This window comes from Peromyscus maniculatus, chromosome X, assembly GCF_049852395.1.
Source record: "Peromyscus maniculatus bairdii isolate BWxNUB_F1_BW_parent chromosome X, HU_Pman_BW_mat_3.1, whole genome shotgun sequence".
NCBI classification, from domain to species: Eukaryota; Metazoa; Chordata; class Mammalia; order Rodentia; family Cricetidae; genus Peromyscus; species Peromyscus maniculatus.
In genome coordinates this window covers 24,024,296-24,044,927 of record NC_134875.1, presented here as the reverse complement: position 1 = coordinate 24,044,927, position 20,632 = coordinate 24,024,296, and the positions used below count along the sequence as shown (strand labels likewise).

General features: G+C 38.0%; 1 protein-coding gene across 3 annotated transcripts in view; it reads left to right on the top strand.

Moving 5' to 3' along the window:
- Positions 1–20,632, top strand: part of Stk26 (serine/threonine kinase 26) — a 67,616-nt gene that overhangs the window by 29,736 nt on the left and 17,248 nt on the right. For 2 of the 3 annotated variants that reach the window (XM_006995346.4, XM_076562667.1), the window contains one exon: positions 13,976–14,206. In XM_006995346.4, the coding sequence (XP_006995408.2) occupies positions 13,976–14,206 (231 nt within the window). Of the gene's footprint in view, positions 1–11,076; positions 11,140–13,975; positions 14,207–20,632 lie in introns of all 3 variants that reach the window. The other variant, XM_042269127.2, reaches the window with a different exon arrangement.

The window sequence follows — 20,632 nt, the reverse complement described above, 5'->3', positions numbered from 1 at the left end:
ACTTATTTTTCTTCACTTCTTAAAGATAAATTTTAGGCACTGAAGTATATAGAACGTTGGATTGGTAAGAATAATGAAGGCTGAGCATGCATATTTATTTATGGATGCATTTAACTCTTTTTCTCAATTTTAACACAGAAAATAAAAGAATGTAATGCAGGGCAGAAGATAGCGTTAATTGCTTTTGTTAGTATTTTAAATTAAACAGCTGTATCTGTTCAAGGAGGGAACTGGATAGCAAGTGTTAAGTGTCAGAAATAATCACATTTGTTTCTTGCTTGTACTGAGTAAGTAAGTGTCTTCCCCCTACAATTAACATCTCAGGTACCTCGTCAGCAGGAAGGAGAAGAATACTTAATCAAAAATGCATTAAAATTATTAGATCATAGCTTGTGAAATAATCAGGCTCTACCAAAAGCCACTTAACTGCTTGATTTCGTGGGGGAGGTGACATCAGCCATAAAGCATGTATTGGCAAATCACAAAATGATCGAGACCAGCAGGCATTATGTATAACGTGCTGCAGATTTCTTTTCTCTCCACATTTCGTTAATCATGAGGCTCTATCAGCATTTTCCCCCTGGAAAGTGTCGGATATCATTCTTGCTTTTTATCATGCCCTTCTGGCTTTTGTCAGTAACTCGACTCAAGGCTGTGTGCAGACATGATGGAATTACCTGAAATACAACATTTATTTTAGCCCTCATCTGCTGAAAACTGTCAGTGGCTCCCTACTAGCCTGATCAGAAATTTCAAGGAAGGAAAAGTCGGGCCAAGCTTTAGAAATGATCAGGAAAAGCATTGCCCGATAGCTGAGCTGCCATTAAGACTGGGTATGAAGAAGGGGAAGAAAAAGGGAGAAATAATTTACCTAAAGCAAGGAAGATCAAAGAGACTTCTTGCATTGTATTTTTAATTTTTTTTCAAACTTTTTGAGGTGAGCAGTGATATTTCTTTAGTGAATGGCACTTTCTAGTTAGGGCTCTAAAGTGAGAGGCTAAAATTCAGCTCAAATTGGAGATTGTGGATCTTTTTGGGTAGACATTGCTGAAAGCATTTTAATTGCTTTGAGTCAGCCATCAAGATTATGTTGATGACAGCAATAGAAGAACTGATTAAGGGACTTTATCATCTGTGTTCAACCTGGGGTTCCTTGTTTGTTACAGCTCACTACACCATCCTCCACCTAGAAATTCACTACAAATCAAAAGGGCAAGTGCTTCTCAAAGCTCATGTCTGCTCTAAAATCTTACCTCCTTTCCAACCCAAAAATAGACCATATGGCAGTTTTTGAAGGGAGAAATTTTGATTCCTATGCATATGAAACTTTGGTACTGGCTATTGTTTATCCTAATTGGAGAAGGACAGTTTTGTTGGATTGGTTGTTAAATAGACAAAGAGTATAAGTTTCAAAAAATAAAATGGTTTGCATTTACATTAGTTTAAATGAGTCATATTTGTAGAGAAAACACAGAAACAGCTTCTTGCTTGCAATATTAGTTAAAAACTAAAAAATTAGCTCATTATTATGTAACTCAGAACTCAGTGATATTTTCCCTTTTATTTGACATTTAATCTATCCAAAGATTTAAATTGTGCTTTGGTAATAGGTACCAATTTTGGTAATGTCAGCAAGACCAATGGATATAAACACTGGTGAATCTGTACCTGTAGGGAGAGACATTTGATATCCAAAATGTCAATGACAACTGGGATAACAACGGGGGTTTTGAGTGGGATTCAGATAGATTTGAAAATTTTCAGTTCAGGAAATGTTGGTGATCTTCCAGAGATTAATTTAAAAGAAAAAGTAGAAGAATTTTCATAGCTCCATTTCTTTTGGAAGATGTTTAGTTGTTTTTTTTTTTTTTTCTTAATGAATGTCATTGAATGTGCTGGGGGAAATGACAATAATGAAGTCATCATTAGAGAGGATCCAGCCAGCTCTGTCCCCTTAAATCAAGCTACTTATACAAGTTGCATGTACACACACAGCTAACTATTTAGCTCAGTTGTAATAGTTCTTAGCCTAGATGTTCAGGCATAGCTATTGTATTTTACTTGGTTTCTGAGTCTATTCTTTTTCAGAAACATTTTTATTCTTGTTTTTTTAGGAATTTCATACATGAATACAATGTCTCTTCATTATATTCACACCTTCCCCCTCCAGCTTCTGCACTGTCACCTCACATCCTCAAATTCATGAGAGAGAGAGAGAGACAGAGACAGAGACAGAGACAGAGACATATATGGAAAACCTATGGAGTCCAATTACTAAGGGTGTTCTTATTGATTAATGACTTGTTCCAAATCTTTTTTTAAAGCATAAAAGAACAAGAAACATTATTTTAACCCTAAACAGGTATGTACAGAGACTCCAGTGGTATTTTTTTACTTTAGGGAAATGAAAAGGAATTGTCTATCATATTGGAGGACCGTTAGTTTTTTAGTTGACTCCATTAGTAGTGTTTTCCGTGGTTAAAGTCATTTGCTATTTGATGTCCTCATGCCATCAGCACCATGTTCTTGTGATTGTAGAATGTTAAAGCCAGCAGGACCCAAGAGATCATTTTCCTGAGTCCTAAGATTCCTTTGGGCAACTCCTTGCAAATACTGTTTGATTAAATTCATTCCAAGGATAGATTTGATTAAGGAAGAAAATGTTGGCGGGGAATTATTCTACAGCCACTTTTTCATTAAGAATGAAAAGGTAAGGCTATGCAAAATTCCACTTTTTCAATCAGTGTTAATTTTCTAAAAGAACTCATGGTGTTAATAATTTAGTGCTGTGCTTACAAGCTTCAAACCTATTGATTTTAATTGGAGTTCTGTATCTAAAAGGAAGCCAGAGCATGAGCAAATCAATTTTGTTTTAATTCAATGCATTTTAATAAGTGTGCTAAAGATTCATCATAACATTATCCGGGACAGCTCAATATCTGCTCTAACAGGCTATTGCCCTAGGTGCTAAGCAAAGGTGCCTGTTTCTGGAAGTACTGTAATGACATCCTTTTATTTAACTCTCCTATGGATGGCAGAATGAGCCTCTCATTGTCCATCACTTTAAAGTGCCCTGTGTGGGTTTGATGAAATAATAGCCTGAATAAATCAGGCTACCTATTTTACCATTTATATATTAGCAGAATCCCTGTCTTCCTTTCACTGTGTGGCCTTTCCTCCTTTCTGAATGAATATTTTATAGTTAGAGCTTATTATCAATCCCAGGCCATATTTATGTAACATCCTGTCTAGTCAGTAATAATCCCTCTCATTTTAACGTTAATGTTCATGGTTAAGCCTGACCCTGGCTGAATTGTGGATTTTTATATGTGTTTAGCCCAGCTAAATTAGAAGAGATGTACAACACAGTGATAAAGCAAGTCCTGGTTCTTGAAGCCTCTAATCTTTACATTAGAGTATAAAATGGCAAGACGGCCCCAGGACATGCAGGAGTCATGAGCTTTGCCTAATTGCTGTGCAGATGGGTTCACAGAATCAGATTTGCATATTCTACTGATAGGAACCCTTGTGTTTGTAGCTACTCCCAACTCTTCCTTGGCTGTAGATTCATACTATTTCCCAAACTGCTGTTTGCCAACTCTAATGATGTCTCAAACTCTCAACCTTTAGGGAAAGGTTAACCATATATGAGCACAGGGATTACCTGAAAATTTCATACCTATTTCAACACCCTTCAGCTTAATGTAATCTCCCTTGTACCAAAAGTCAGAAACCCAATTGCAAATGAGAGGATAACCTGATGCTGAGGATTCCTTCCCTAGGTGGTCCCTAAAGAAAACACTTTGTGAACACCCAAAGACTACAATGTATAAAATATTGTACTGGGGTCCTGTGAAGCATACCTGGTACTGAGGAAAAGAGAGCCCTACCCTTAAAATTACTTTCCTGATGAAAATCAAAAGGTCATGGCAATGAAAGAGAATGCAGGCATAATACAAAGCGTACTCTAATTGAGGTACAAAGAAAGGACTTTGAGAGGACGGAGGATGAAATAGTTTCCACTCGGAAATTGGGAGTTGGGAGAAAGTAGTGTTGTCTTTATTAAAGATAGGAGATAGCCAGAGATAGAAGAAATGCAGGATACTTTCATTGAGAAAACTGCGTGGTTCAGATCCTCAAAAATAAGAAAGGAGACTCAGGCTACTGGACCATTGCGTTCAAATTTGTATGTCTAAGCTACTATCTGCAGGAAACATTGGGCTTGACATATGGTAAACTATCCCTGGAATTTTCCCCTTGGGTGCTTGGTTTTGTTGGATGTTAATGTTCTATTTATGCTCAGTATAACTGTGTCACCTTTTGGAATACTTTTTGAATGAATGTTGTCCTTCACAATTAAGAGAGAAATTACTTTTAGGTTCTATTATCTGTTCCAGTCCTGGCTGTCTTGACATCTTTGTGGAGAGACATTTATATATAATGGGGATGGACAGAGCTCAGTGGATGCATAGTGATTCACTGTATTGCTCTTTCTCTATCCTTAGCTTTGGGTTCTGCATCACTATGCTGCCAGGGAGTTGGGACTTCAGCACACAGGGCTAGTGATGCTGATTTTCTTACTGGCACGTGGTAGTACATGCTTTTCATTTCACTCACTATGTACTACTATGTGGTCAATGCCAATTCATCCCTTACTTTGTTTAGAAACCAGGGCTGGTGACTGTGAGTGAGAAAGGGAGAACAAAGGAACTTGGCTTCTAATACTTTACAGCCACACAGCATCTGAACAGTAAGGAATTTAAAGATCACTGAGTCCACCCACTCTCCCTCATCAGACAGATGGAGAAGCTGACATTTAATTGTGGATGTCTTGTAATTTTCAGGATAAGCAAAATTAAGCCAATTTTGCCTGACCTCTCTGCTCTCTTTCCCTTTAGAATGCTAGGAGACACCCAACCTCCTTTTTCCTTCAGACTGGATTGAAGGTCAGGGAGAAATGAGCTAAATGATGCGATGGAATTTGCATCCAGCGTTTCTTGTGATGATAGCCTTGGCTTTTGGTTTATCGAGAGACGAATGTGATTGTTTGCAGGATCCCTCTTTACCCTTACCCATGGCTATAATTAAAGGTTTCAGGAACTTTGGATCCCAGTTAGTAAAAAGACAAAATTAGTTATTTCCTTTCATTTACAAGCACTTTAGGCCCAAAGATGATTTACTTGGCTGGACAAAATAATCTGAGAAATGTCAGTTAGAATAACAGGGATGTAGAGAGCTCTCTATGTGGGAAATGGAGCTAATAAAAGTGCCGCTTCTTGGCTTTGCTTCCTGTGTGTGCAACTGTAAGGTGGGTAAGTATGGTAAAGTGCTGATCATTATTTCTGCATTTCATCTCGTGGAGAAGTGACAGGAGACTCAAAGGTTTCATTCTTCCCCCTCCCCCCGTTTGCAATTTGAACTGTCTCACAAACATATGTAAAGAACTTCATTCTTCATATCTCTGAATGTGTCCCACTCACTTCATTTTCTTTTTTGTGATCTGAGCCCTGGGGAAAGAGCAGAATGCAAGTTATGGGTAGAGGAAGCTCTTTTCTCTCCTATCCTCTCTTGAGTAGGCGGAATTAAGATGAAGGAATATTATCAATTATTCTTTTGTTCTTAAAAGTAAAGTAGACTCAGAATTACTAATCATGGGAAACTCCTCAAACTGCTGTGTTATGCATGCAACTATGTCAAAACCTTTTGTAATAATTTTAATGAAGTTATCCTTTACCAATATATTTACACTCTCACTAGTTTTGCTAATGAGATGCACTTAAAAATAGGAATAATAAAATAAAAGCAAGATGAAAAAGTACTTAAGAATTTAATTGTGTTTCTGCTTTATGAGCACATTTTTCTTGTTGCTAAGCACAGAATTGCTGAAAGTTAATGCTTGCCTTAAGAGTATAAAACAATGCTGCTCAAGACCTTTGACTCCATGCTTTGCTAAGACCAGGGTTTCTGTGCTGGCCTCATCCATCTCTAAACTGGCTTTTAAGTGGGTGTACAAAGAAAGGGACTGGACTGTGAGTGATTAAATGCTTTCTAATGACCATGGGGAAGCTCAGAGTTGTTATAACTGCATTTCTGACTACATTCCATTTATCTCATTGCATACCCATGAAAGATGGCAATTGGAGTCCTGCTTTATTTTGCAGAGGCAAGTTTAATAACCTTTGAGAGAGACATAAAAATGTAAGTACACTATAAAAATAGATAAACTAAGAACGTTTTCTTTATATACCTACATAAATATTTTGAAGTCTTATAAACGTGGAAATGCAAACTTAAGCAACTGGCCACCTAAAGGAATCTAACCTCAAGCCAAATTCCTCATGTTTAATTAGAAACATACTTAATTTTGATCTCAGTTCTTATTTTGTCATATGTAAAATATAGTCAGGTTAAGTATTTTACTTCAGAAGTATAAATCATAGAAGTCTCTAAAGTTTTCCATGAAGTTTTATCAGATCCTTGTAATATGATCTTGACGTTGTGCACAATAGAGAAATGTTCCACTCACAGCACATTCTTCAAGAGTTTAGCAAAATTTATGGAGCGTTTGTTTAATCCTTCTCATTATTGAAGTAATCTGAAAACTCACACAGTCATTTGAATCATTCTAGACCTACACAGTACTTAGCACAAGCTTAATAATTGATAATAAATATTTTAATCTTGGTTCAGTTCTTCAGTTTGAGGGAATTGTTTATGAACTGAACTGAAATCTGCATTAAATCACTGATTAGAGCTGTTGCCATGCTGACATTGGATCCTATGGGAATCATGAGATAGACTATCACCATTACTTTGCCTTCTACACTCTGGAGGTTAGCTGCTTCCAGCCTCATTATTGCCATGGAAAAAAATCAACCAAGTGTAATAACAGAAAATGAAGATTATGGGATCATCACTTTTTTTTAAAGATTCTTTAAATCAAAATATAAGATAGTTTGCATACACACACACAGGGGAAAGTCAGACTACTACTACTGTTCAGAGATTATTATAAGAAATTATATTATTAACAATATCTCTTTGATATCTACATCTACCCTCACCAGTGGTCTTAGTCACCAGTAACCATTCCTCTATACACTGATTCTGTGAGAACCTTTTTTTAAAGTTCCACACATGAATGACGTCTTTTTGTCTTTTTTCCTTAGCTTATTTTGCTAATGTCCTCTAGGCTTTGCAAAGCAGTAAAAGTGGTTGGTAAAAGGATACAAAATTTTAGTTAGCTGTGAGGAATACGTTTATGAGATCTATTATACATTGTGTTGACTGGAGTGATCAACTATATATTGTAGTCTTGAAAGATGCTGAGGAGCCATTAAATGTTCTCAGCACAGAAACCATAGCCATGTGAAGTAGTGCATGTTCATTATATAGATTTAATCATTCTAAAACATATATACTTCAAAACAGTATAAATACATGATAAACGTGGAATTTTATCCATCAATTTAAAACAAAAAAAGAAATTATAATAGGAAATCCCTGTGTTAAAATTTGAAAACTCTTTTAATTTTTTTAAATTTCTTTAAATGATGAGCTATTACAAAGTTGTTTGTTGGCACTTCTTTGATCTATTTATAGTGGAAATAATTTTTGGTTTTATGGTAAAAAGGGAACACCATTTAAGTTACAGATAATCCCAAGCTGTAGAAAGGAAACTTTGGACATGAGTCAGGAACTCTGGATTTAAGTTTGACCTTTGCCACTAGCAAAATATCTTGTATACTTAACAATTTATCATCTGTCTAGGCTGCGGTTTGCTCTGCTACAGAAAGGTTTTGGCTCAGATGTCTTGCTAACTTCCTATTTATCTCAAAGGTCCTCTCTTTCTTTGAAACCCAGGATTTTGTATCGCCCTTGATCTCTCACTATCTCTGCCACGCCGTAGATAGTGGTTTGGGACGCAGCAGACACACCACAAGTCCCTAGTTTAGATAGCAGTGAGAAGAGGTAAGGCTTCCCAACTTCTGCATTTCCTGCTGGCTCAAAAAGCCTGGGTCTGAAGCAGAAGCCAGTTGGACTCGCATGTGTACAGTCCTTGCAAAAGGTGGTGCCCTGTGATCCTGAGTGCAGCAATCCTAGGAAGCTTATGCCTGTTCATTTTCAACCGTTTTGTTTGTTTGTTTGTTTGTCAGTATCTTGTATGGGAAATCCACAGCAAACTTTTTTCTTTCACAATGTTCACAGAGAAAATGAAAGTTTTTAACATGAGGGAATAGTAATTTAATTTGAGGCTCACAAAGCCAGTGGAAAATGATTCTTATTACTGTGCATTGTGCTTGTTGGGTGACAGGTAGCATTTATTGACATAAGAGTAATCCAGAAAAGCCTATCATCATTTCTAATTTAGAAGAGTTCCTCTAGGAACTGTGTGTACAGATGGGCTTTAGTATATTGTTAGGTGCTGTAAACACAGGCCCCGTGTTTGCTGCACGCCACTTGAGGGTTTTTAGAGGAATGAAACGTGCCTTTCCTTATCATCCTGGAGGAGAGGCCAAAAGAAAACCTTGCAGTAGCACTTCTCAACCCTCCTAAGGCTGCCGTCCTTTAATCCAGCTCCAGGGTTGTGGTGACCCCCAAGCACAAAACTGTTTCTGTTACTACTTCCTAACTCGGATTTTGCTGCTGTTACGAACTGTAATGTAAATGCAACCCTTGTGTGGTTGTGACCCACAGGATGAGAACTATTGCCTTAGGAGGTCAGCCTGGTTAGTGAAGACTCTAGAACACCTGAGCTTGGCCCTTCCTAGCCCACCACACTGAGAAATCTACCTTCTTTACATAAACTTCTTATGATTTCACACTTTGTCCCACAGTGGCAAGCTTTCTTAGCTACCTCAGATTCAAAAAAGTAGTTAATATTGATTGACTTTTGTTCCTTTTTCTCTTGTTTTTTTTTTCTTTCTAGATTCCTATTTTGCTAGGGCCCAAAGTGTATTTCAAATTCTCTCTACAGTTTTTTCTGCACCCATTCTCAGTGTCCCTCTTTAACAAATTGGAGCCATTTTCTACTGCCATATCTAGATCAAGACTTTTATTCTTCATCATTGTTGGATTTTAATGTAAATACTATCATCAGTTACATTTCAAACTATTATGTGTTCCAGAGACAATGTTGGATAAAAATGATGTTTGAGAAGAATTATAGGGGAATGATGGCCTGTGCTGGACAAATACTTCCATGTTGATAGTCTTGTGGAAAAGGGACTAATTTTTGAGATGTGCCCTTAGAAGTGTTTCAGACTTCATTTTTAAAGTATAGGTACTTAAGTACATGTAAGCAACACAGTGCTCTTGCTTTTGTTTTTGTTTTATCATGGTGGTGAAGATAGAGCCCTAGTCTGCACATGCTGAAAAAATTCTCTATTACTAAGCTACACATAAACCTTCTTTGTTTTTGTTTTAATTCCCAAGTTGTTCACTTTAATGTGCATAAGTAGATGAGACCTAGATGCTTGCCTGAAAAAAGTAGGGACAATGAGTTCTCTGTACCCAGCAATGCAAATTTAACTTCTGATCTCAAGACTCATGCCAAAGTGTCTTTGCAAGAATCACTTATGCTTTAAATATCTATAAATAGATTGCAAAGTCCCAGTCTCAGGCATTTTGAATCGGAAGTTCTGGGATGTGTCCTAGGTGTCTGCAGTTCCTGAGGCTGTACAGATGATCATGACGTATAGCCAAGGTTGAAGCATATTCCAAGAATCTTTCAAAGTTCTACTAGCACGCTGTCCCTATAGTTTGGGAATTCCAAAAGCCTCCTTCCACATGACCCTGGGAAGGTGGGTTTGCATGCTTTACATGCTTGCCATTTATTTATTTGGCATTATTCTAAAGACAAGAAAGAGCTGGATATGGTGACATACTCCCAGTCTCAACACTCAGCAGGCTGAGGCAGGAGGATCCCTGTAGGATGGAGGATAGATTGGGAAACATAGAGATTCCCATCCTGGTCAGGGCAACATGGCAAACCTCTATCTAACAGACAAAAAGAAGGAAAGAAAGAAGAAAAGAAAGCAATGATAGAGAAAAGCCTCTATGAAAGAAAGAAAGATGAAGAGAAAATAATGATAGTAGAAACAAAACCAGCCAAAGAGTCAAGAAGAAATCTGTCTTTGGATGCTATGGTATAAGATATTAAAGAGGAAATTAGAAATTGGGTGTTATTTATCAGGGATTCGGGAATTGGCAGTGAGACAAAGGTTTCTACCCTTCAGATAGTTAGTGAGGTTACAGTAGAAAAAACCGTTGGTTTCAAATTTCTTCTACTCTGAAAGTCAATGTTTTGCAGAAGTGAAAAGTTTAAAGCCCAGAATTAGAGTTGAAGTATAAATACTCTGTAAATGATGGTTCTGTCTGTTTTGATGTCTCCATCTTGCTGTTCCTCAATTGAAATTCTTAAACTATATTGTTAAGTTAGGATTCACTTCATAGCTTCCTTAAGAGGTGAAATGTGACTTGATTTTTAAATCTATCATTTACATATTTGCAAGAGCCCATTTATTACAGAAAGCAGTGAACAGCTGTGTCTTCCCTAGGGTTAATAGCTTCACTTAAAGCCTTTTAAAACACCAATTAAGAAGAGTAGAATTTAATTTCTGTTTCTTATTAGATTCTTATTAGTAAGTTATCTAATAGTATACCCCTCAGACTGTATTATTAGATGGTATATCCAATATGTATTGTTAATAAGTCTGTATTTCCAAAGTTGAGATTTCTTTTGTAAGTATATCAAAAAACCTGAGGAGCTGGGAGGATAGATTCATTAAAGTGCTAACTCTGTGAGCATGAGGACCCAAGTTTGATCCCCAGAACCCATGTAAAAGCCTGCTGGTGTGGATGCAGTTTGGTAGTCCATGTGCTGGGGCTCTCTTGGCCACACTGCCTAGCCTACTAGGTGAGCCAGCGAGGGACCATGGTTTTGTTTTCTATTTTGTTTTGGTTTTGCTTTTTCAGGACAGGGTTTCTCTGTGTATCCTTGGCTGTCCTGGAACTTGCTTTGTAGACCTGGCTGGCCTCGAACTCACAGAGATCCACCTGCTTCTGCCTCCCTAGTGCTGCGATAAAACGAGTGTGCTGCAACACCCAGCTGAGAGACCATTGTCTTCAAAATACAAGGTAGGGACCAGTGAGATGCTCAACCGCATAAGCCTGGTGACTTCAGTTCTATCCTTGGAAGCCAAATCAAAGTGAAAGGAGAGACTACTCTACAAAGGTTGTCTGACACACATGCACTGTGGCACTTGTGCTGCCCTCGTAATAATGGCAATAATAATAACAATAACAATTTTCAAACTTAAAAACACAAAACAAGTTGGGCAGTTCCTGAAGAATAACACCCAAGGTTGATCTTGCCTCCCCATGCAAGTACCCACATGCACATGTACCTGTACTCAAATGTGAAACCACACACCCATCCACATGCATGTACACATATACACCTAAAAGGAAGAAAACAAAAACTTGACATTGAATTTTTTTTCTAATACCTCTATTTTTAGGAAGTTATAGTGAGGTGAACTCATCCCCAAATTATTTCATGACTTTTTCACCACAAGCTACTACAATGAGAAAAATTATCACACAAACTAGAGAGAGGTAACTGTGGGTTAGCCACCATATGTATGGTAGTAATTACAATACAGTGTTGGTAAAAGGCTACACTGAAGGAGCTATGCCCAGCTGTTCACACCTGTAATTCCAGCACTCAAGAGGTCTGAGGCGGAGGACCACAAGTTCCAGGGCAGCCTGGGCAATGAAGTGGGAAGAACCACAAACAAAACCGAGAACAGGAGAAGCCAACAGTACTCCAAAGACTCTGTAATGTTGGTAATTGAATTGATGAGAAGAAATACTAACAATATGTGAGCTTGGGAGATTCACTTATAACCTAGTAGAAGCCTGTTACAGCTCCTTTGAGAAACCCTATGGGAATTTCCAGGCGTATTGGCTCCATCTAAAGATGGTGACTAAAGGTGGGTAGGATACACACTAATCTTGAAATAGAGAAAAAGACCCCCAAAAGAAATTTAAACCTCATGGAGGAGACTATGTGAAGCTTGGAAGGTAAATAGATCATGTGCTAACTTTATTTTAGGTAAGATGCCAAGAAGTTCAAGAAATTCTTCAATGGCAGTGCAAAGAACTTGATAGGAAATTTCAGTGGTTTCTTTGCCTAGTAAAGTGAAACACAAAGGACATGCAGACTCTATAATTGTCTCCTGAAATCCACGTTGAGATGAAACTTGGGGGAACTATAGTAAATGAACAGATGCTTTAGGATTAGTTGGTAAATTTGACTGATTGACTAGAACCGGAAAGCATCCTTTTAGGTTTGGGAGAATGTAGATGTAACCAACCGTCTTATTAAATAAGAAACACAGAACCAATGTAAAAGAGAAAGCCGAGAGGTCAGAGCTCAGAGCTAAAATCTCACCCTTCCTCCTGCGGTGGTCTTAGCTTCCTGAAAGAGAGCTATTTCCCTGTGTGTAAGTCGTTTCATAGTCATTCTGCCTTCTTATTGGTTGTAAACCCAAACACGTGACTGCCTCGTCACTGTCTGTATGTACAGCCCCCCAGGTCTTAAAGGCATATGTCTCCAACGCTGGCTGTATTCCTGAACACACAGAGATCTATGGGATTAAAGGCGTTCGCCACCACCGCCACACTCTGTCTATGACTCTAATAGCTCTGACCCCTGGGGCAACTTTATTTATTAACAAACAATCAAAATCACATTTCAGTACAATTAGAATACCACCACAGAAGAAGCTCCAAGTAAAGTTATAGATTAGTAGGTCCCTCAAGTATGTTTTAATAATATTCTGTTTGAAAGGTTTCAAATCTTAATTTTCACCTTGATCAGCAGTGTCTCTTTAGCAATAGCAATAAGAATATAAAAAGGTAGTCTCATGGGATCAATTTTGCATCTTTTAAGGTAAAAGCTATCTCTGTATTAAGAAAGGTCAGTACATTTATACATCTAAGTTTTGCCAATGTACATATTTATGCTTAGTTCTAAATTATATTGTGTTGTTCTAGTTCCCTTCTCTATGATGACTTGAAAAATTTTTATATTTTTCTTTAAAATTATTGTAATTATGCACATGATTGGGTTTTGTGTGATAATTTGGTACACACACAACAGGGTGTAACAATCAAACTGGGGTAGTTAATATTGATACCTCCTTAAACATAAAAAATTAAAGACATATAACAGTAGTATATATTTATATGGTATGATGTAGTAGTTCCATGTGTATACTATATGTGCAGAGCATATCAGGGTAATTAACATTCCTATCTCCTGGTTATTACCTTGTGTTTGAGTTCTTGTTATTCATAAAACTTATTAGCTTGTTGTGAACAATATCAACAGGCATGAGGGTGCACATGTCTCTGATAGAGTTGCTTCATTTCCTCAAAAGATATACTCTAGTGTGTAATACCTGGATCAAATGGTAGATCTATTTTTGGTGTTCTGAAGACTGTCCCTACTATTCTGTATAGTGGTTATACCAATTCACATTCCTATTAACTGTATATAACAATTTCCTTTTCCTATATCCCTAAGCAACATTTGACACATATGGGGGGGGGGGTAAAAAATGAAAACTCACATAAAGTATTCTATATTTAATCTGATTTATTTTCCTCTATTTAAAAAGTTTGATTCATGGGGCTGGAGAGATGGCTCAGTGGCTAAGAGCACTGGCTGTTCTTGCTGAGGACTCAGGTTCAATTCCCAACACCCATGTAACAGTTCACAACTGTCTGTAACTCCAATTGTGGGGAATTCAATGCTCTCTCCAGGCCTCCATAGGTACCAGGCACACATGTGGTATACTTACATACATGTAAGCAAATAAAAATAAACACACAAAATAAAAATAAACCCAAAAGGAAAATTGATTCAAAGCATTTGTGTGTTTACTTTCTTCTCTCTTCCCCTTAGAATACCGTAGCCGATCCAGAAGAACTGTTCACAAAATTAGAGCGCATTGGAAAAGGCTCCTTTGGAGAAGTTTTCAAAGGAATCGATAACCGTACTCAGCAAGTGGTTGCAATTAAAATCATTGACCTTGAGGAAGCCGAAGATGAAATCGAAGACATTCAGCAAGAAATAACTGTTTTGAGTCAGTGTGACAGCTCATATGTGACAAAATACTATGGATCCTATTTAAAGGTAATGTGCTTATCATAAGGTATTCATACTATGCTTTTTCATAAGGTGTTTTCATTATATTTCATTTTCTTTTCATTCTATTTTTGAAAGGTGGTATTTCCCCCCCTTTTTTTATTGTTGTTTTTTTTTTTTTTTTTTTTTTTTGAGATGGGGTCTCACTATGTAGCCTTGGCTCTCCTGGAACTCACAATGTAGAACAAGCTGGCCTTGATCTCATAGAGACCTGCCTGCTAGTATTAAAGGTGTGCACCACTACACCCTCCTCAAGAGGCAGGGACTTAAATTACCCTCCGGGCAGAATCCAGCTCTGTTTTTGGTATCAACTAAACCATTGCTAGAGTTAACAGCTCCTTCTTGACATTACTCCAGAGCTCAGCTGCACTCTTCCATGAACTTTGGGTACAGGGGAGGAGGAGAAAGGTCTGTGGTCTTTAAGGCCGTGTTGCCACATCAAAGTCGTAGCCCTGGGTTTCCACACGCTATTCTTAATAGTATAATCTATCTCAACCTCAGAATGATGGAGTGCATGATATTGAGTTATGGTAGTTATTTATGCATTTTTCTCTCACCAGGTTGTGAGCTCATTGATGACAAGCAGTTTAGCTTGACTGGTCCTCGTTTTTATATCCCTTAGTCCGGCATATGACTCATACTAAGCACATGATATAGTTTACCTGCATCATCCCCAGGTTCTTGCTTTCTTCCTCCACAACACTCAAATCTATATGATCAAATCCTTCATTCACATAAGATGGTGCAATATTTGCAGAGACACTTCCCATCTTACTTAGAATGATGTGTTCTACCCCAAAGTGATATATGTCAAGTGTGTTCATTTACAGTGACTTGCAAATGAATTCTTTAATAATTAAATTTTTCCTCATTGTCAAAAATAAAAAACAGAAAAGAAAGATAAAATAAATGAGAGACCAATAAATAAGAAAGAAAGAAACTACTTCCAGCCTAGTATGAGCCAGATTGCTACGGCAGGAGCATAAAATCAGAGTTGTGGGTGGGTATATTGCCACATTGCCACGGTAGAATGGGTTCCCTGTGCAGCTTTACTACCACTGCATAGCTTTGCCTCAAGGGCAGGAGTGCACGTCTGGAGCACAGGCATGCACAAAGACTTCCGGCTCTCTGTAGATGGAAGTCCTGGCTTGGTATGGTGGTGCCTAGGTTGAGATACAGTGACTACAATGTGGCCATGAAGACTTCTAGCCTCCAGAATGCTAGCTTTCCCTCATGGCCACCAGGTTGGTGAGTGTGTGCAACGCAGGTACACACACAGAAACTTTAGTTCCACCTGAGTGTGAACTAACAGTCTGAGGCAGTGACCCCAGAGCTGAGGTCTGGACTGTGGACCCTCATGGGGCAACCGTTAATCCAAGGATGAGGAATTGGCATGATTTGGGAGAGGGGAGGCTCCTTTTCCCAGTGCCTCAACAGTTAGCTGCCTCATGAGCAAGGTTGTGTTGCTCTTCCTGTCCTCCCTGGAGCTCCCTAGGAAGAGTGGCTGTTGGTCACTTCAGCACTAATGATGTCGGTATCTTCTGGAGCAGTCCTCTTGGGACCGCAGTGGTTCGTTCCTACTGCATGGCAATACTGATAGCCTCCACCTTTCCTCTTCCTTCCTAGCCATGCCTCAGCTGCACAGGTATGCCGGTCTCACCAGTGACCCATTCTGTGTAGAGATCCTGCTGCCTTTGTGTCTCCTATGTTGCTACAGTTAGGGCTAGTGAGCTATTTTGGTTTGTGTGTATGTTCTCTCTCATTCTCTCTCCTTCCACCCCATCGTGTGTGTGTGTGTGTGTGTGTGTGTGTGTGTGTGTGTGATGAAGACTGCTGTCTTCTATGCCTCCATCTTGGTGACCTGGATGTCATTCTTTCTTGACCTTTATGTATTTATATTAGTTTATGTTGATAGAAAAATCATCAACTTTACTGCCTTTGCAAAGCTTGTTTTAGTCTAATATTATATACATTAGATCAAACAGGGAGTGAATTCACTATAGGGTCATTCAATGGCTAGATGCTGTGTCATACAATGTACCACATGCTGGAGATATAAAGTGAATAGCATACTCCTGTAGCTAGAGAGCACTCAGTCCAGCATTGTATATAAAAGTACAGATTTTGTGATAAAAATATATATGCCAGGTTACGGAGGAAATGGGCAAGAATGTAGCTCATTGGCAGGGAGTTTGCCTAGCATGCTTGTCCTATTGAGCTCCATTCATAGGACTGCAAAATTTAAAATCAAACAAAATCTACATATTAAGAAGCACAAATAAGCAAGTGTTTACTTGTGTCCTTTTCATCAAGAATAACTTGAAGAAACGGCCTTAAGGAGGAGGTGATGAGGATGGAAAATTTTATCTAATTTCAGCATTTCCACCTAAGAGTTAGCTGTCATATTTTGCTACATATGAATAATTCTGGTTCTTTGTAGCATAATGTTTGCTTTCGTATTCATTCCTAAAACATCTAAGTTAGCAGGTCATATTGTTTTATGGCATGCTTTGGAGGGATTTCTCCATCTCCGTGCCTGTGAGATTCTTCCCCTAATTCCCACAATGGGCTTTGCTGTAGGGAGCCCTGGAAATTTTCTGGTCATATGTGTTACTGCTCTTTTTGGTTTGCACTTTCTGGGTGAATACTGGTAATTCCAGACTCTCTCTAGAGCAAACTTGAAACCTTGTTATTTTTAGGTACCTAGATCAGATATGCTATTTTTGGTGACTGGCTTATAATATTAAATAAACCCTATTTAAAATCATTTTTCATATTTTATTTTAAATCAGCAGTACCACGGTGGCAAAGATTTTAGTAGTCACTCATAGTTCTCTTGCAGACAAATGTATTGCAGCTGCATGGGTTTTTATTTGTAAGATATCATATTTTAAAAATACTCCCTTCAAACCTAGCCTAGTAGTATCTACATACTAATTATCTAGCAATTACTTAAGCTATTAATAAGTACAAACTAATGCTTTATTGTGTCTCAAATATTGACTGTAAATGTATTTAGATCATTCCATGATAGAAAACTAATATATAAGATGTTTGTTAAAGGATAAAACTGAAATATTTTAATCACCTTTACCAATATTAATGGAAGTCCTGAAAAGGGTATTTGAAGAACCTTTTCCTTCATGATAAAACTGTATAAATGCAGTTATAGGTAAATGGATATGCATACAAAACTTAGAACTTTTCTCCAATTTTAAGTGTGTGTGTGTGTGTGTGTGTGTGTGTGCGTGTATGAAACCAGAGCCTTGTACATGGTTGGTACATATTACCACTAAGCTAAATCCTAGGCCTAAAACTATAGTCCAGGCTGGCCTTGAACTCATGATCCTCCTGCCCTTACACTGTGCTGCTTTTAGATTACTGTTGTGAACCACTGTGGTGGGTTAAGTATTTTACTGAAATTAACCAACTCATTATTTTCCATTTATATTGTCATACTGTGATTGCGTAGGCATGCATTTCTTATTGTAAACTAAAACCACATCAAATCTAACAGGGTTCTGTTTAAAGCAGTCAGCATAACTTAAGACCACATCCTGTTAGTGCTTTGTCAATTGACTTAGATATGTACTGGGGGCCTGTCCATGCATTTCAGATGGCAATGGAGTTTGTGAGTCAGCTTAATTGAGCAACATAGGATATGGGATTTACACAGGATATCATACATAACCAAGAGTTGACTGTAAGCTGGATAAAAAGTGACTTGACTGTAAGCTGGGGTAAGAAGTTATTGCATTTGAGAGAAAATTATATGTTCTTTAAAACTGTGTGCCGTTGTAGTGATTTCCTTCAGACATGCAGAAATGTACTAGGTATTCATTTTGACTGAGCTCACTGTGGAGCTCCGTCTTGAAAACAAGAGTAAAGAGCAGACGAACACATCAGTGTGACCACAGTGTTTCCCTTTCATTTTCGTTCCCTGCACAAGTCAGTCTTTATGAAGAGCGCTAAAGTACACAAACCCTTTCCTTCTGATCTCATAATAGTGCAAGAATCTTTTATAATCTTTAAATATTTTGTTAGTTCAATGTAATTTTTATATGAAGCTCATTCAGGCATTGAATAGAATTTGAGTCATGCCTGTATTTGCCTGAAATTACCTTTAGATTTCTGTTTATGTTAAGGGAATATGGCCCTATCCACAGGTCCATATATACTACAACCAGTATTTGTTTAAGAAATTGAGTGAATGAAGTGAAATATTCCAGAGCAAAATCTATAGTTGTATAGCCTTAGTGGTTTTTTAAATCAAAACTTCGTGATTTCATCTAGAGTATGTCAATGCCTCTGGAATATTCTTTTATTTGAAAATGTGTTTGGTGTTTTCTTATATAGCTTGAAGTCCATTTCTTTCTCCTTTGTGAAATGCTCTTTTCTACAAATAAAAATGGCTTTAGGCTTAACATAATCCATCTCTAAGAAGCCCCATATTTCAAAAAATGTGTATTTATTGATGCCTACTATGTGCATTCGCCTCATTTTGCATAATTTGCCCAGTCTCGTCCACTTTATTCTGACAGCTTCAGAAGTCAGCCTCCCTCCTCAGCCCCAAGTACATGTTTCCAATTTGTCTGCTGTTACCTACTTAGTATTTGAGGATATCAAGAGCAATAACACTAGCCCTGGGGAAGCAGCATTTGAACTACTGGAGGTATGACTTTGTGAGGCATGAGTTATGGACAAAGGATTCACAACTGGAACAAAACCATGTAGAGGAAATAAAATTTCTGGCCACATTCTTCATATAGCTATCTCTGCTGTCCTCTGTAATTCTATAAAATCAATCATGCTACATTTAAAAATCATGGTTAAAAGTAACGTTACCATTTTATCCACTTTTCTGTATTCATTTTTAATAATGTTTTTATTTCCTTTTATATTTTACCTTTCCCTCCCTCAGCTCCTCCCAGCTCCTCCTCCCCTACCTCCCTATCCCTGCCCAACTTCATGTTCTTTCTCTTAAAAATAAAAGCAAAACATGGAGTCCAATTTGTGTTGGCTGACTATTCCTGAGGATGGACTCTGCCCTGGATATATATTCAGTATCCATTTTTAAGTGTGCCATTTTGTACTGTTGTTCAACTATCACCACTATCCATTTCTAGAATGTGTTTACAAACTGAAACCCTGTACCAGGACACAGTAACTTCCTATTGCTGGCTTCCTTGGCAACCACCATCCCAGGACCTACTTCTATGATCTTGACTGCTCTAGGTACCCTATACAATGGAACCATACAATATTTACCCTTTTGTGACTGGCTTATTACAATTATATGTTCTAGTTTATGTCATTAGTGTAATAGGCTACTGGAGTAGTAGACCACCCACTTGTGTCAACTTGTATACAGTATAAATAATCCTCGTGTGTGTGTGCATGTGTGTGGTGTGTAGTGGGTATCTTAAGTACTTTTTGTATGAACAAACAAACTCAAACTTCATAGTAGCATTTCTCCCCACTTTGCCCAACTGTCTGCTTTAGTAATAGCAAATTATTGGGGTCTACAAACCTCAATGAATAACAGAGTTGATACTTCAGACACCAGCAATTTGGTAATAATAACTTCTTTCCATTAACTAGTAAGACTCTAGAGTAGTTCCTTATTTTTACAATTGCTTATTTATTTTGTAAGGATGTATGAGAGTGTGGTGTGTGTGTGTGTGTGTGTGTGTGTGTGTGTGTGTGTGTGTGTACACGCGCCATGGTGTGCATGTGCAGGTCAGAGGACAGCTTATAGGAGTCAGTTTTCTTCTTCTGCCGTGTAGATTTGGGAGATCAAACTGAGGTCTTTGGGCTTGGAAGCAAGCATCTTGACCCTCTGAGCCATCTCGCTGGTCTTAGAGTAGTTACTTTTCTAAATTTGGGGACAGTTTCTTATGACTAAAATTTTCTTCTTCAAACCATCATTCAAATGCATGGCTTCTTTTATAAGGGAAGTGGAGGTTTTCCTACAGAGACTTCCTGCCCTTAACTGTGCTAGGTTTATGGTCATGAATTATAATCACTTGGCACTTTTGGAATTATAAACCAATATATAGATACCATTTTAATCTAACATATTTATTTGCATTCTGCAACACTGACCTGTTATCAGGAATCAAATGTGGAAGCTATCTTACCCCCAAATAATAATATTTAAGTTGTTTGGGTTTCAGTTATTTGTGATTGGTGTTTCATGGAACCGTTGGGCCCAGCTGTGGACAACAGAGCCCCTGTGGGATAAGCTTCCTTGGTATTTCATTTTTTCCTGTGCTCCCTCAGGCCTTGTCCTGGCTCTTGCCTGCTTAGCAGGAATCTGGTTGTCCAGAACAGCGTCCTGGGAAGCTTGTCTCTAGAAATGGAGAGATCTAAAGAAGGCAGCCACAGAAACCTGTTAAGTCTCCTGGTTGTTTC